The sequence below is a fragment of the Cydia pomonella genome, chromosome 8 (assembly GCF_033807575.1).
Source record: "Cydia pomonella isolate Wapato2018A chromosome 8, ilCydPomo1, whole genome shotgun sequence".
NCBI lineage: Eukaryota > Metazoa > Arthropoda > Insecta > Lepidoptera > Tortricidae > Cydia > Cydia pomonella.
The window spans coordinates 16,538,460-16,551,416 of record NC_084710.1 but is presented as its reverse complement, the minus strand read 5'-3'; the positions used below and the strand labels follow the sequence as shown (position 1 = coordinate 16,551,416).

At 37.6% G+C, this 12,957-nt stretch overlaps 1 protein-coding gene across 1 annotated transcript in view; it reads right to left on the bottom strand.

Moving 5' to 3' along the window:
* Positions 1 to 1,162: 1,162 nt before the first annotated feature.
* The window catches only part of LOC133520703 (venom allergen 5-like), a 29,705-nt gene continuing 17,910 nt past the window's right edge, over positions 1,163 to 12,957 (bottom strand). Inside the window, exons 2-6 of the mRNA XM_061855316.1 lie at positions 4,726 to 5,117; positions 3,903 to 4,024; positions 3,031 to 3,291; positions 2,574 to 2,769; positions 1,163 to 1,755 (exon numbers count right to left, since the gene is read on the bottom strand). Coding sequence (XP_061711300.1) covers positions 1,460 to 1,755; positions 2,574 to 2,769; positions 3,031 to 3,291; positions 3,903 to 4,024; positions 4,726 to 4,804 — 954 coding nt within the window. The 5' untranslated portion in view covers positions 4,805 to 5,117 and the 3' untranslated portion in view covers positions 1,163 to 1,459. The remainder of the gene's footprint in view (positions 1,756 to 2,573; positions 2,770 to 3,030; positions 3,292 to 3,902; positions 4,025 to 4,725; positions 5,118 to 12,957) is intronic.

Genomic DNA, 12,957 nt, shown 5'->3' with positions numbered 1-12,957 from the left:
AAAGTTAAACTGCTTTAATAATTGAGAAGGTGCTTGCAAGTTTATGAACATGAGTTCACTCACAAATTCGAGCCAATCGTGCAGTCTAACGCAACTAGTTGCGGCCAATCGCGCGCGTGATGCGAACCCATAACGTTGTGGCGTTAGACTGCACGATTGGCTCGAATTCGTGTGCGTGACACCGCTGTACTAGCCCCATTCTTTTTGCCCGTAAGGCCCGTCCTTAGATATATGTCAATGCCTTTGACAAAGTATTCCAATCACGGAACATGCAATTTCTGTCGTTAAGAAGATCCGTTCTGAGGTCTAGTCAAGATCAAAATCGAATAAATGATCTTTATCTCGGGCAATGTCTTTCTGTCGCACTAATATGGAAGAGTGATAGAGATACATTAGCGTTTCGTTAGCTACGGTGCAAACGATTGTCATCTTGACTGGGGGTCTAGCCAGCCAGTGGTATGCGAAAGCATTTCTACTTAACTATTGTTGAACGTAGGTTTAATTAACGTAACAGACAGAATATGAGTTGTGTATGGGCATTTTCACTTAATTGTGTACCATAACCGCCTGTAGGGCTAAGTCCCTGTCACGTTCTAACAAGTATGTAGGCGCGAAAGTGACGGGCATAGTGACAAGTGATAAAAATGGAACCATGCTGCCATTGCTGGTTAGCAATCGTCACAAAACTGACGGGATATATCTATGTTAGGGACGTGTATTTTTTTTAATAGCCAGATTATATCCGAGTAAGTACATGTAAGTAGTTAGAGATAAGCATAAAGTGCTCTCAAGTTAAAAATTATTTAATTTTTAACGTTCTTAGTAAAGCCGTTAGAAAATGATAATATATACCAGGTCAAGCCTCCAGGTGTTTATGGTAATAAGAAACGAAGTGTCACTAAATAATGACAAAGTGACGCAATCTTCGGTTAAGATTCGTCTTTATGACATCTTGATGGCCGATTTTGCGATAGTGCGGTGATGTCATCGGCCTCCGTGTCAAATTTTGCTAATCGAAGTGAATTAATTCACAGGTAGATGACGTGTCCATATAATAAATTTTGTAGTATTTCCGATACATACAAAGTCGGCTATATGACAAGATGAAACTCTATTATAAATCGACAAACATTTTAAATTCGAGAAAGAAAAAAAAACAAAGTAAATATAAAAACATATATTTCTTTTAACAACTGTCGCCTGCTCTCCGCTAATACTTAATGGTCTGTACAATATCACATATTTCATCTAGAATAATCTTCAACTTCATAACTTTTGAAGCTCAGAAACATTTCAGTATTAAAATATGCCTGCGTTTCTTTTTGTAGAACCAAAGAGAACTTTATATTAACTATCAATACCGATAATCTTAAATATAATCAGTCGAGTAACAGAAACTGTCACAATCTCATAATAATTTAAAAATACTGCTATTAGTATGTCTAAAACTTATGAAGTTTCATAGGTAAACAGTACCAAATCTGAATCCTCTTGATTTGGGTTGAGTGAATAGATTTGATGCAGACTTGAATAGGCTAATAAATGGCCTGTATGTAGAAGTCTGTGTTTCTGTTTGGTAATAGGTAGGTTGCTGGTACTGGTACTGGTATTGGTTGCTGAACTGGTTGCTGAATTGATTGCTGTACTGGTTACTGAACTGGTAGTTGAAAGCTTGAGAATTGCCAGTGCTGTCTGGGATGACGTTGACATTGTCGACCGTTTGATAACTCGAAGATGCAGTGAAACTGCTGGTTGCTGTAAACAAAATAGTAGATTTTAGTATATTTATGTCCCAATTATGTAAAAAGCCCTTATAATAGATTTTTTTTTTTTTAAATAGCCTATCTTGTGTCCCACTGCTGGGCAAAGGCCTCCCCTTTTTTCCGCCACTCATCACGGTTTGAAGTATGTTCCCGCCAGTCTCTGCAAAAAGCGTCGAGGTCATCCCGCCATCTCTTTTTTGGTCTGCCTCTGCCCCGGCTAATCTGCGGTATCCATTGGGTAGCCAATTTGGCCCACCGATCCACCGGGTGCATACGGCAGACGTGTCCTGCCCAACCCCACTTAAGCTTAGCGGCCTTAACACCCACATCTATAATACCAGTTCTGGAGCGCAGTTCGGTGTTCCTAACTCGATCGGTTCTCCGAACCCCTAGTATGCTGCGCTCCATTGCTCGCTGGCAAATCTTGAGTCGGGACTTCTGGGCTTCCGTTAATGACCAAGATTGGGCGCCGTAGGTTAGGATAGGCAGGATACACATGTCGACGAGTTTGCGCTTTAGTGTCAGTGGAAGGTTGCCCTTCATTAGTGCCTTCATGGACCAGAAGCTCTTCCAGGCATTCTTATAATATTACTCTTATTCTTATATAAAATTTAGTATACTTTAAAGTGGTTCAAGCATAAAATGTAGCTCCATTATGAACTGTGCTTGTTGGCTAATCGACAAAAAAAATCTTTGGATTTGCAACTTTAAAAGCGTGAGCGCCGGTTAAATAAATTTATATCCAAACATCAGGGGAGTTTTGTAATGTAAAATTAATATTGGTTTAGTAACAGAATATGCAAAGCTTACCGCATAGACCAGAGTATTTTCTGGAGTCCGCAAGTCCGTAGGTGCTGCAAGCGGGGTAGCCCTTCTCGTAAGGGTTGGCACCGATCACGTTCCCTCCGGGACCGTAGTTGCAGACGTACAGCTTGGTGTAGCCTCTTGCGTTGTCGTAGTAGAACGTGAATCCGCAACCCACGTGCGATGTTTCGCCCCATACCAACTATTGACAATAGAGATGGAAATTTTATAAGTCGAAGTTTCCTATAATAATATTAAATGTAACTATTGTTTTTTTGTGTTTCTTATGACTTACGATTGCAAATGCACTTTTATCGATTTTTATTCCGGACAATTTTCTAGTAATTTCGTAGTGAAGTAAAATATTGTAAAAATTAATCAATCGTACCTATTAAAAGTATTATTACTAAAATGATATTTTCCAACAAATCATGTGTAAAAAAAAATAAAAAGTAATATTTACCTGAGAGTAATGACCGGTGCCGTGGCCGCCACTGATAGGCTGAAATCCGTAGATACGGACTTCATCGAACCAGGCTTTGATCTGCCTCATGAAATCAGGCTGAGAGTCCTTGGTCTCGGTCGGGGGGCGAGTGGTCCAGGTGGCTGCGAGGTTCTGTCCGACCGGGAATCTGCCGACGTCGCGTTGCGCGGCGTGGTCGTGCGCGGGCGTGCATTGGTCAGCCCAACGTTGCGCGGTTGCTGCTAACTCTTCATCCCACACCTGGGAAAAGTAAAAAAATAATAGTTAATTTTCCGAAAACCAGCGCCGTGATATATCGATTTAATGTCCTAGTTGTGGATCCAAGTAAATATCTTAATATAAAGTCTTTTATTCACACATTGCTATAAGGGGGAAACATTTCGTCATTAAAAGTTGGGCTTAAAGTCCTTTCGTGGCGCCTTAGCCCATAAAAGTCACTGGAATTCCAATAAATCGAAAGTTACGATACCGTAAGCCCTTTCCTGATGTGCAACAGCATTTTAATGCTGTTTTAAGTATAGGGCATCGAACTTTGCAAGCTTTGTGACGCGGTAAATATTTAAATTAGGGTCGGCCGGGAAATGATTATGTATTATTCCTTAATGGCCGACAATTTATTACTGGTTACGGTTTGATACAATATTTGTTTGTCGAATGTGTAAGGGCCGAATAGTTAATAAGGTCAATTCATGAGAATTGGCTTCCGATGATACTTTTATACATTAGAGGTGTATTTTGAATCATCAAGTATTTAGCAGAAATAAGAAATTTTCCGTTCTTGTTTATTGTAACTTCGCTTGATAAAAACCCTTCAGTATTCATGTTTGTATGACATATTATGTGTAACTTACCATTTCCATCATATTAGCTGCCGGCGGCTGGCTGGAGACCTGCCCCAGGGCGATGCTCTGTCGAAGGCGGTTGTGCGCGTCCACGATGCTTTGCTTCTCGAGTGCCGTCAATCCACCCGACGCTAAACCAAGCAAAAAACATATGATCAGTAACAGGTAATAAGCTAATCCTTTTGCTTTAAAAAACAGGTATTAATGTATACCGGTGCCGATCAATTGTCCAGATCTACGTTTTTGTAATTTCAATATTTGTCACATAATAAGTCGGATTTATCTGATTTATCGTGGTCGGTGCGTGTTAACACAGGTGTCTGTCAATAAATTTTTATAACCTCGACCAATACAGGTATGCTAATGGGATCGTCTTTGGCAGAACTCGTCCGAATATTGTAGACTGGGTGGCGGCGGGCGATTTTATTACTTCTATGACTGCAAAATGACTTTGACTTTTCCATAAATATCTAATAATGAAATTTCATGATCTATATTGTTAAGGAAATAAAATATGATCGCTAAGCCATTATATTACATCATTGTTTAACACTACTTCCTATTGTTGAATTTTTAATTAAATAATCCGGTTCACGCACAATTCATGAATAATTCTGTTATATGTTATTAATCTATTTGTTTATAATAAATAACTTCACGGTTAACTTCATCAAAACAAACTATAGTTTATTTTTAACTTAAAACTATTTCAATGTCAGAATGACTGAAAGAAATCATTGCTTCATTATATATTTTGCAATTTTATTTGGAATTTTAAGAAATTTACTAATTAGTAAAAAGACAATTACAAAATAAAGGTAAAAAAACTTACTTATCATCTGCTTTCCAATGCCGCAACCCTCTGTCGTTGCAAGGAGCCCTCCCAAAACAAACAACACTAAGGACATCATATTGAAAGTTCTTTTTCACAACACTTAACTCTTTGAGATTCGTAACTAAAATTCACTGGTTATTTACGAAACGTCAAACTTGCCGTGATCCGTAGCACTACGTGCTGCGCGCTCTACGGGCTTTAGCGGTATGTGGTGATTCGGGTGCCGCGGTTGCTTAAGTACCATCGCCGGGTACCTGCCGTAGGAGACGCGCTGCGGGTGACCGTTCACTGACTTTTCACGAGCCGTACTTTTCAGGAGTATGTTTTAGTAGTCTAGTCCTAGTCGTTATAGAGGAAAGTGAAGTTTACTCTTTAGATTATCGAATTTCCTGAAACATAACAGAAAGTAATTTAATAAATTACATAGCGTATTAAGTCCTATAATTAACTTTTTTTTTGGGATTAAAAATACACACTTAAATATATTAAAATTTTATTCATGTACTGTTGTCTGCACTACATCTATATAGATATCTTTATTATTTTTTATTTTTCTAAATGGCTTCCAAGAAAATGTTAAAGCGAACCTCAAGTAAATGTCTCTTTTTAAGAAAGATAAACCTTTTATTTTTTACGTAGGCCCATTCCTAGAAGAGATAGAGAAGTCATAATAGATAGGTAATTCTAAAATCCATTCATAACTTTTTATTTTTATACCATATTTTTTGCTAAATATATGTAATATTGTAGTTTTTTCCGGCATTTGTTGTGTGGTATAAAATTGCGAAGCAGAATATTAGCAGTTTTTACTGAATTAAATGGCTCAAATATGATATTATGATTATGATAATATACTAGTAGTTCAAGTAAATAGTACATATATCGATATCAGAACACCACAAGTAGGTACTAGTACTATTCCGTGTGTACATGTACCGGCATCGGCCAAAAACTAAAGGAAAGGTTACACGGACATCGGCCAGCGAGTTTTTATCTGCAGTTAATAATTTAAAACTCATTACGTTGCACCCGCAGTTGTCAATGTAATCGAGTTCTTGTGATGTATCCGAAAATATGCCGACAGATATTGACCGCAACGGAAGTAGTGTTTAACCAAAAATTATAGGCGGCTCGGAAACAAGGAAAATAATATTATGTTGATAATCACCCGTTTTGTGTCAAAGGATACTCGATCTTTATGACCTTTTTGATTAAAGGTTAACACATTTACAAACTTGATGTGTGGTCCATTGTTAATAATAGTCAAGTCAAGGACTCGCTTATATTAGTACGGTCGCCAAGCCGCTCCGAGGCCAGATTTAATTGACTCAGCTCGGCCTTACCCACAACCGGTATCAATGTGTTCGGACAGTTCTCCTGATCACCGTACATGCGGTAGTAAAGCGGAAAAATGGTGGAGGGGATAGTAATGACGTCACAAAGATGGCGGCCGGACCTATTCTTTTTGGCGGTGTATCTCGAAAACCACTTAACCGATTTTAATCATCGAGGTGTCAACTAATAGCTTACATTATGGAGATTATTTCCTTTTCTACAAACATTTACGTGAAACCTATAGGAAAAAAAATAATCACAAAAAACAGTTTTTTTATAAAATTATTATTTTTTATTTTGTAAAAATCTCCGTAAATATTAGCATTTCGCAAATTTTGTTTAATATAAAACATATTGCTTCATTATCAAGGAATAAAATGAGCCTTAAAACATACAGATCGAGTAATAAACAATGAAGCTACACTCATTTATTTGCGCATGGGTAACGATAACTGGCTTTTACCGGTCGAAACTGTGGTGACTGTTACGATACGTATTGAATGGAATTTATAGAGTATCGGTTTTAATTACTGAAATTATAATGACAATTATAAAAACCAGACACAATAATGTTACCTTACTTCGACGTTTAGTCTCTTTTTTCGTCTTAATCATAGGTAGGTACATATTTCTTTTTACTTAAAATTTTTATACAGGGTGAACTTTTAACCACCAGTCATACTCTGCGCAGCGACTTTATAGGTCATACTTAACAACTTTTACTATGGGACTAATTCCGAAATCGCGAAAAAAATTTTGACTGTCCCATATAAAGGTGCGACCAACTTTACCAGACCAACACTTTTCCAAACTGAGCTACAGCTGTCCGATGAAGTTAAGTACTTAGGACTAACTCTCGACAAGAAACTCAATTGGAACAACCACATCAACAAACGGATAGACAAGGCGGGAGTTGTCTTCTGGCAGTGCAGAAGGATGATTGGTAAGAGGTGGGGACTCAACCCGAAAATTACCCTCTGGCTCTATAAGACGATAATCCGCCCCTTACTCTGTTACGGTGCTCTGGTTTGGTGGCCAAGAACAAACCTACGAGCAACGTACGAGACAAACTACAAAGACTTCAAAGGCTCGCATGCGCGGCCACCACTGGCTGCACGAGGTCTACCCCGACTGCAGCCATGGAGGTCATGCTAAACCTTCCACCGCTGCACCTACACATACAGCAAGAGGCCAGTCTCTCAGCGGTAAGGTTGCGAACCCTCAAGATATGGTCTAACATCACAGGAGCTCTTCACACAAAATGCCTGGAAAAGGTGTATGACGAATTTCCAGTGCTTAGGTCAGGCACGGACCGGATTCACAAACAAGCTATCTTCGATAAAAGGTACAAAATACAGTTATATGAGGACGACAATCATGAAGGACTCAATCCCCGGGAGCTGAGAATCTTCACTGATGGGTCCAAAACAGACAACGGATCGGGCTCTGGAACCTTCTCAGAAGACCTGAACATGTCGATCACCACTCCGCTAGGAGCCCATAACTCGGTATTCCAAGCTGAGTGCATGGGCATCATAAACGCGGCGGCTGCCATCACTGCAAGGAAGGTAGTAGGATCCTCCATCCGCATACTCTCCGACAGTAGAGCAGTCTTAATGGCTCTAAATAGCCATATAGTTACATCCAAACTTATACACGAATGCCACGAACGACTAATGGAGGTATGTCATAATAACAAGATCACCCTACAATGGATCAAGGGACACAGTGGATCCCGAGGTAACGATGCTGCGGACGAGCTTGCCAGGCAAGGATCGAATGCGGGGGCGATTGGTCCGGAACCGATTCTTCCGATACCATTTAGCAAGGTACGCTCAATGCTGCTGGCACGTACAGGGAAACTACACACAGAACACTGGCTGAACCAGACTGGATGCAGACAGGCAAAAGAAGCCATGCCTGGCATCAACGGAAAACTCACAAGGGCGCTCCTGCAACTAGGGAAGGTCCGACTGAGTATGGTAACCAGTGTCATAACAGGTCATGGACTATTTAACAAACATCTTTTCACAAAAGGTGTCACAGACAGTCCCCTGTGCCGAGGTTGCATGGAGACAGAAGAAACAGCCTCTCACGTGGTGCTGGAATGCAGCGGAGTGACTCCATACAGGGCTAAACATCTCGGATCTCCGAGAGACCTCCCCGAGGTCCTACTCAACATCAAAGGTTTGATAGGATTCCTCGAGGAGCTGTGCTGGCAGGACTAGCCCACCCCCAACATATCACGCAAAATAGGCGCAAGTCGTCGAGTTGCGGAAAAATCGCCCGAATACAATACAATACAATACAATACAAGGTGCGACCAGACCGCAGCTTAAAAAACGGTCACGATACGGAATCGCAGTGACGCGTCGTATGCGTACCGTTTTTGACGCATGCTCCCCACACCGCTGTTTAAAAAACGGTGACGGTACGGAATCGCAGTGACGTGCTTCACGCGAATCTTTTTTGTTCGCAAAACAGTTGCGTCTTTTACGTCACCGGTACGGTGTCTGCCATAAGATCTCCGTGTAATATTTTTTGCGATTTTTACGCAGTTCAATTTACGGTGCGTCAGCTTATTTTAAGCAGCGGTGTGGCGAGCATGCGTCATGGACCCGGGTACGTCCTTAAACTACGTCCAAAAGAGAGGTATGGGCATTGTGAATGTCATCTCGCTTTGTGTGGTAGGGCACAGCCAGTGGGTGTCATTCCAGATCCAAATTTTCTTGCGTGATTCGGCATTGGTCCCATAATAAAAGTTGTTCAGTATGACCTGTAAAGTCACTGCGCAGAGTATGGCTGGTGGTTAAAATTTCATCTTATACCTATATTCGACACAAGTAGTAAGTACTTACAGACCAACTATGATACACATTTTGCCTGTATAGTGATACATAGTGAATAAATTAATACCTGATTTAAAAAATAAAACAAAAATAACAAATAGCATGTTATTTAATTCAGTAATCACTAATCAGTCTTAAACAATGAACATCATACTTTTAGATTAGACAACAAAATGTATATTTATACTGTGTTTCGACTTGAAAGATTTTACTGCTTTAAAACATAAGACAAACCTACCAACCAAATGTATAAAAAAAAAATGTATTTTGTGATTATTATTTTCCTATAGGTTTCACGTAAATGTTTGTAAAAAGGAAATAATCTCCATAATATAAGCTATTAGTTGACACTTCGATGAATACAATCGGTTAAGTGGTTTTCGAGATACACCGCCAAAAAGAATAGGTCCGGACGCCATCTTTGTGACGTCATTACTATCCCCTCCCACCATTTTTCCGCTTTACTACCGCATGTACGGTGATCAGGAGAAACGCTCGAACACATTGATACCGGTTGTGGGTAAGGCCGAGCTGAGTCAATTAAATCTGGCCTCGGAGCGGCTTGGGGACTACTAATAGTAAAAGTTGTTCAGTATGACCTATAAAGTCGCTGCGCAGAGTATGACTGGTGGTTAAAAGTTCACCCTGTATAAAATTTTTAAGTAAAAAGAAATATGTACCTACACCTACCTATGATTAAGACGAAAAAAGAGACTAAACGTCGAAGTAAGGTAACATTATTGTGTCTGGTTTTTATAATTGTCATTATAATTTCAGTAATTAAAACCGATACTCTATAAATTCCATTCAATACGTATCGTAACAGTCACCACAGTTTCGACCGGTAAAAGCCAGTTATCGTTACCCATGCGCAAATAAATGAGTGTAGCTTCATTGTTTATTACTCGATCTGTATGTTTTAAGGCTCATTATATTCCTTGATAATGAAGCAATATGTTTTATATTAAACAAAATTTGCGAAATGCTAATATTTACGGAGATTTTTACAAAATAAAAAATAATAATTTTATAAAAAAACTGTTTTTTGTGATTATTTTTTTTCCTATAGGTTTCACGTAAATGTTTGTAGAAAAGGAAATAATCTCCATAATGTAAGCTATTATTTGACACCTCGATGATTAAAATCGGTTAAGTGGTTTTCGAGATACACCGCCAAAAAGAATAGGTCCGGCCGCCATCTTTGTGACGTCATTACTATCCCCTCCACCATTTTTCCGCTTTACTACCGCATGTACGGTGATCAGGAGAACTGTCCGAACACATTGATACCGGTTGTGGGTAAGGCCGAGCCGAGTCAATTAAATCGTGTTTCTAGAGGGCTTTTGAGATTTGGCGACCGTACTATATTGAATGAAGTTGTAACTTTGTTTATTTTACCCAATTGTTTTTCAAGTAGAGTTGTGATTAAAGTACATAATGAATTTATATAATAGTGTTTCTACTGAAATAAAAACAAATTGAAATATTTTCTGAAAATAATTTAATTTGTTCTATTAGAGAACGTTTTGAAGTTGGTAACAATTTATAAAAAAAGGTTGAGTGTAAATATCTTTAAACTATTTTTTTACTTATAGGTTCACACTAAGTTCTTAGAATAATGTATTAAAAATTTACAAAATTTATTGACCGAAGCGAAGGTCTCTGTTTTGACTCAGGCAATCTGCTTTCGTATGTCTGGATGTTCTTTTCTACAGGTTTTTTGTCGAATCGATTTATAGAAATTATTCAAAATGGGTGAATTAGCAAAAAGGACTTAAGTACCATTAGTCTTTATGGCGCTTAAGATCATTGTGAGTTCACTGTGATAATCACTTAATGAACTGAGTATCTTCACTTTTTATATTTTCTAAGCTTATCGCGAGGTCTACAGCTCACACAGCCACTGGTAATATCTTGGGGCGTAAAAACAGTAGTTATATTTTGTTCATTATATTAGACATATTCGTAATGATCGCATTTTCAAAAAATAATGGTTCGTTGTTTTTTTTTAATAATTACATTACAAGAGTATTTTGATCGATACTGTCAATGCAAATAACCGCTACAATTTCTTTAGTTTTCCTGTCGTATTGCAGTATTCTTAAGTAGTTAGGCAGGCGGTTCCGAGAATAAACAGGTCTTAATCAAAACATCTTTTTACGACACGTATTGGGACGCATGCTTTTTTACTAATTGCCTCAGAAATGTAATACTTTTGAATGTGTGTGATATAATAGTGTAAGACCCTGTAAAGCATTAAAATGGTTTTTGAGCGATTTAATGTCGACCTGTCTGGTCTAGTGGGTAGTGACCCTGCCTATGAAGCCGATGGTCCGAGGTTCAAATTATTTGTTTCTGAGTCATGGTTGTTTTAAATATTTATATATTGTATATAAGACGTCCTTGATAAAAATGTTCTAATTATTTATTTGGGTTGAAATTGTTTTTGTTATTATTAAAAATTACCATTTATAAAAATTGCATGAACTTCAATCAAAATATCATTGTAAATCAAATTTTATTTAGGAAATAAAAAGGCAAAATTAACTTATTATACATTATATATATCGTTGTCCGAGGACCCATAACATAAGCATTATTGAGCATACGGTGTGTCAATTTGTGTAGTAATGTCGTATCATATTGATTTATTAAATATTATATGACATTCTTACACAGATTGACTAAGTCCCACGGACTTTTTTTTAAATATCAGCAATAGATTTTAGCTTGAAATATTAATATGAAAATGTGCAACAACCTTGATTAGAAAGGATGGACTAGGTAGAAACAAAAAGAAAATAATGTATTGCCTGAGCCTTGTTTTGTATTAGTTTTGTAAAGCTTAGCTTTTATGTCATTTCATTTCGCTATTGTTTTATTGTAAATGTCAGAAACAACAAGTAGAAGAGCGATGATCTCTTAACTTTTTTGACAACAATGACGGATATAACCACACCGTAGGTCCAACGCCGAAGATGGATTAATCCGTCACAGACCTCAGTGCAAACAAAGATCTACGTGCATATGCACGAAGTTTTATTTCAGTTTTGATACTTCGGTGACATGGCGTCCGGAACTCCGGACACCTTTTGTGTTTGATACGGCGTCGAAAAGGTTAACACAAGTATTGGATGTACTTAAATAGATGCAATATCATGGTTTGTAAATTTGTCACTAAACATTGGCAATTGACTAAAATTATTTTTATTTATTATTACTTAAGTTGAATTTCTAGCATCATTCTAATGACATATTTCGTAATAATATAATATATTATATTGTAATGAGTACCTATACCAATTTGCATGTAGGTACTTACACATTTCATTAAAATATAAAACCATCTATATGCCGAGAAATGGCGGGAAAATAGAAGGTTAAAGAAGTGACAACAAGTCTGTTGCCAACCAATAAGCCGGTTTGCTCAACACCTGGGGTGATTCTACACTAATTTACATATTAATGACTTATGTTTGATCGAGTTTTATATCCCCGAACAGTACTGATTTAGGGTTAGCCAATAACTTTACCCATAACGAAGAGATCAAGAAACTTAACTAAGGTCAAGTTCGCCAATCGGTCGTCAAATTAAATAAATGAATGTCGTAAAACGTTTTGATTTAAGTTACAACATTATATAATAGCTGTTTTCTACGTATCTGCTGATCTCTAACTTAACTTTTAGGTATGTGGGATGGTTGTTAATGGATGAAATGATGAACATAAAATATAACCCGTTCTTCTTGATCATGACTGATTTAACTTCGTTTTTATTAATTGGAATATAACATCTTGTGCTACTTAGAATGTTAGGTTAGTATTTAATTTATTAATAACATAGTTTAATAAGTTTCTTTAAATGTTGTATGGGTGTACTACATAATACTTTATTTAACACCATGTTTTAATAAATATTACAAGTAATCATAAATATCATAATAAGTAGGTAGTTGCTGAAAAACATTAGGTACTTACATAATGTTTACTTATTTACGCAATTTATTATTGTGGTTATGCAGTCGAAGAAAAATAACAACATAAC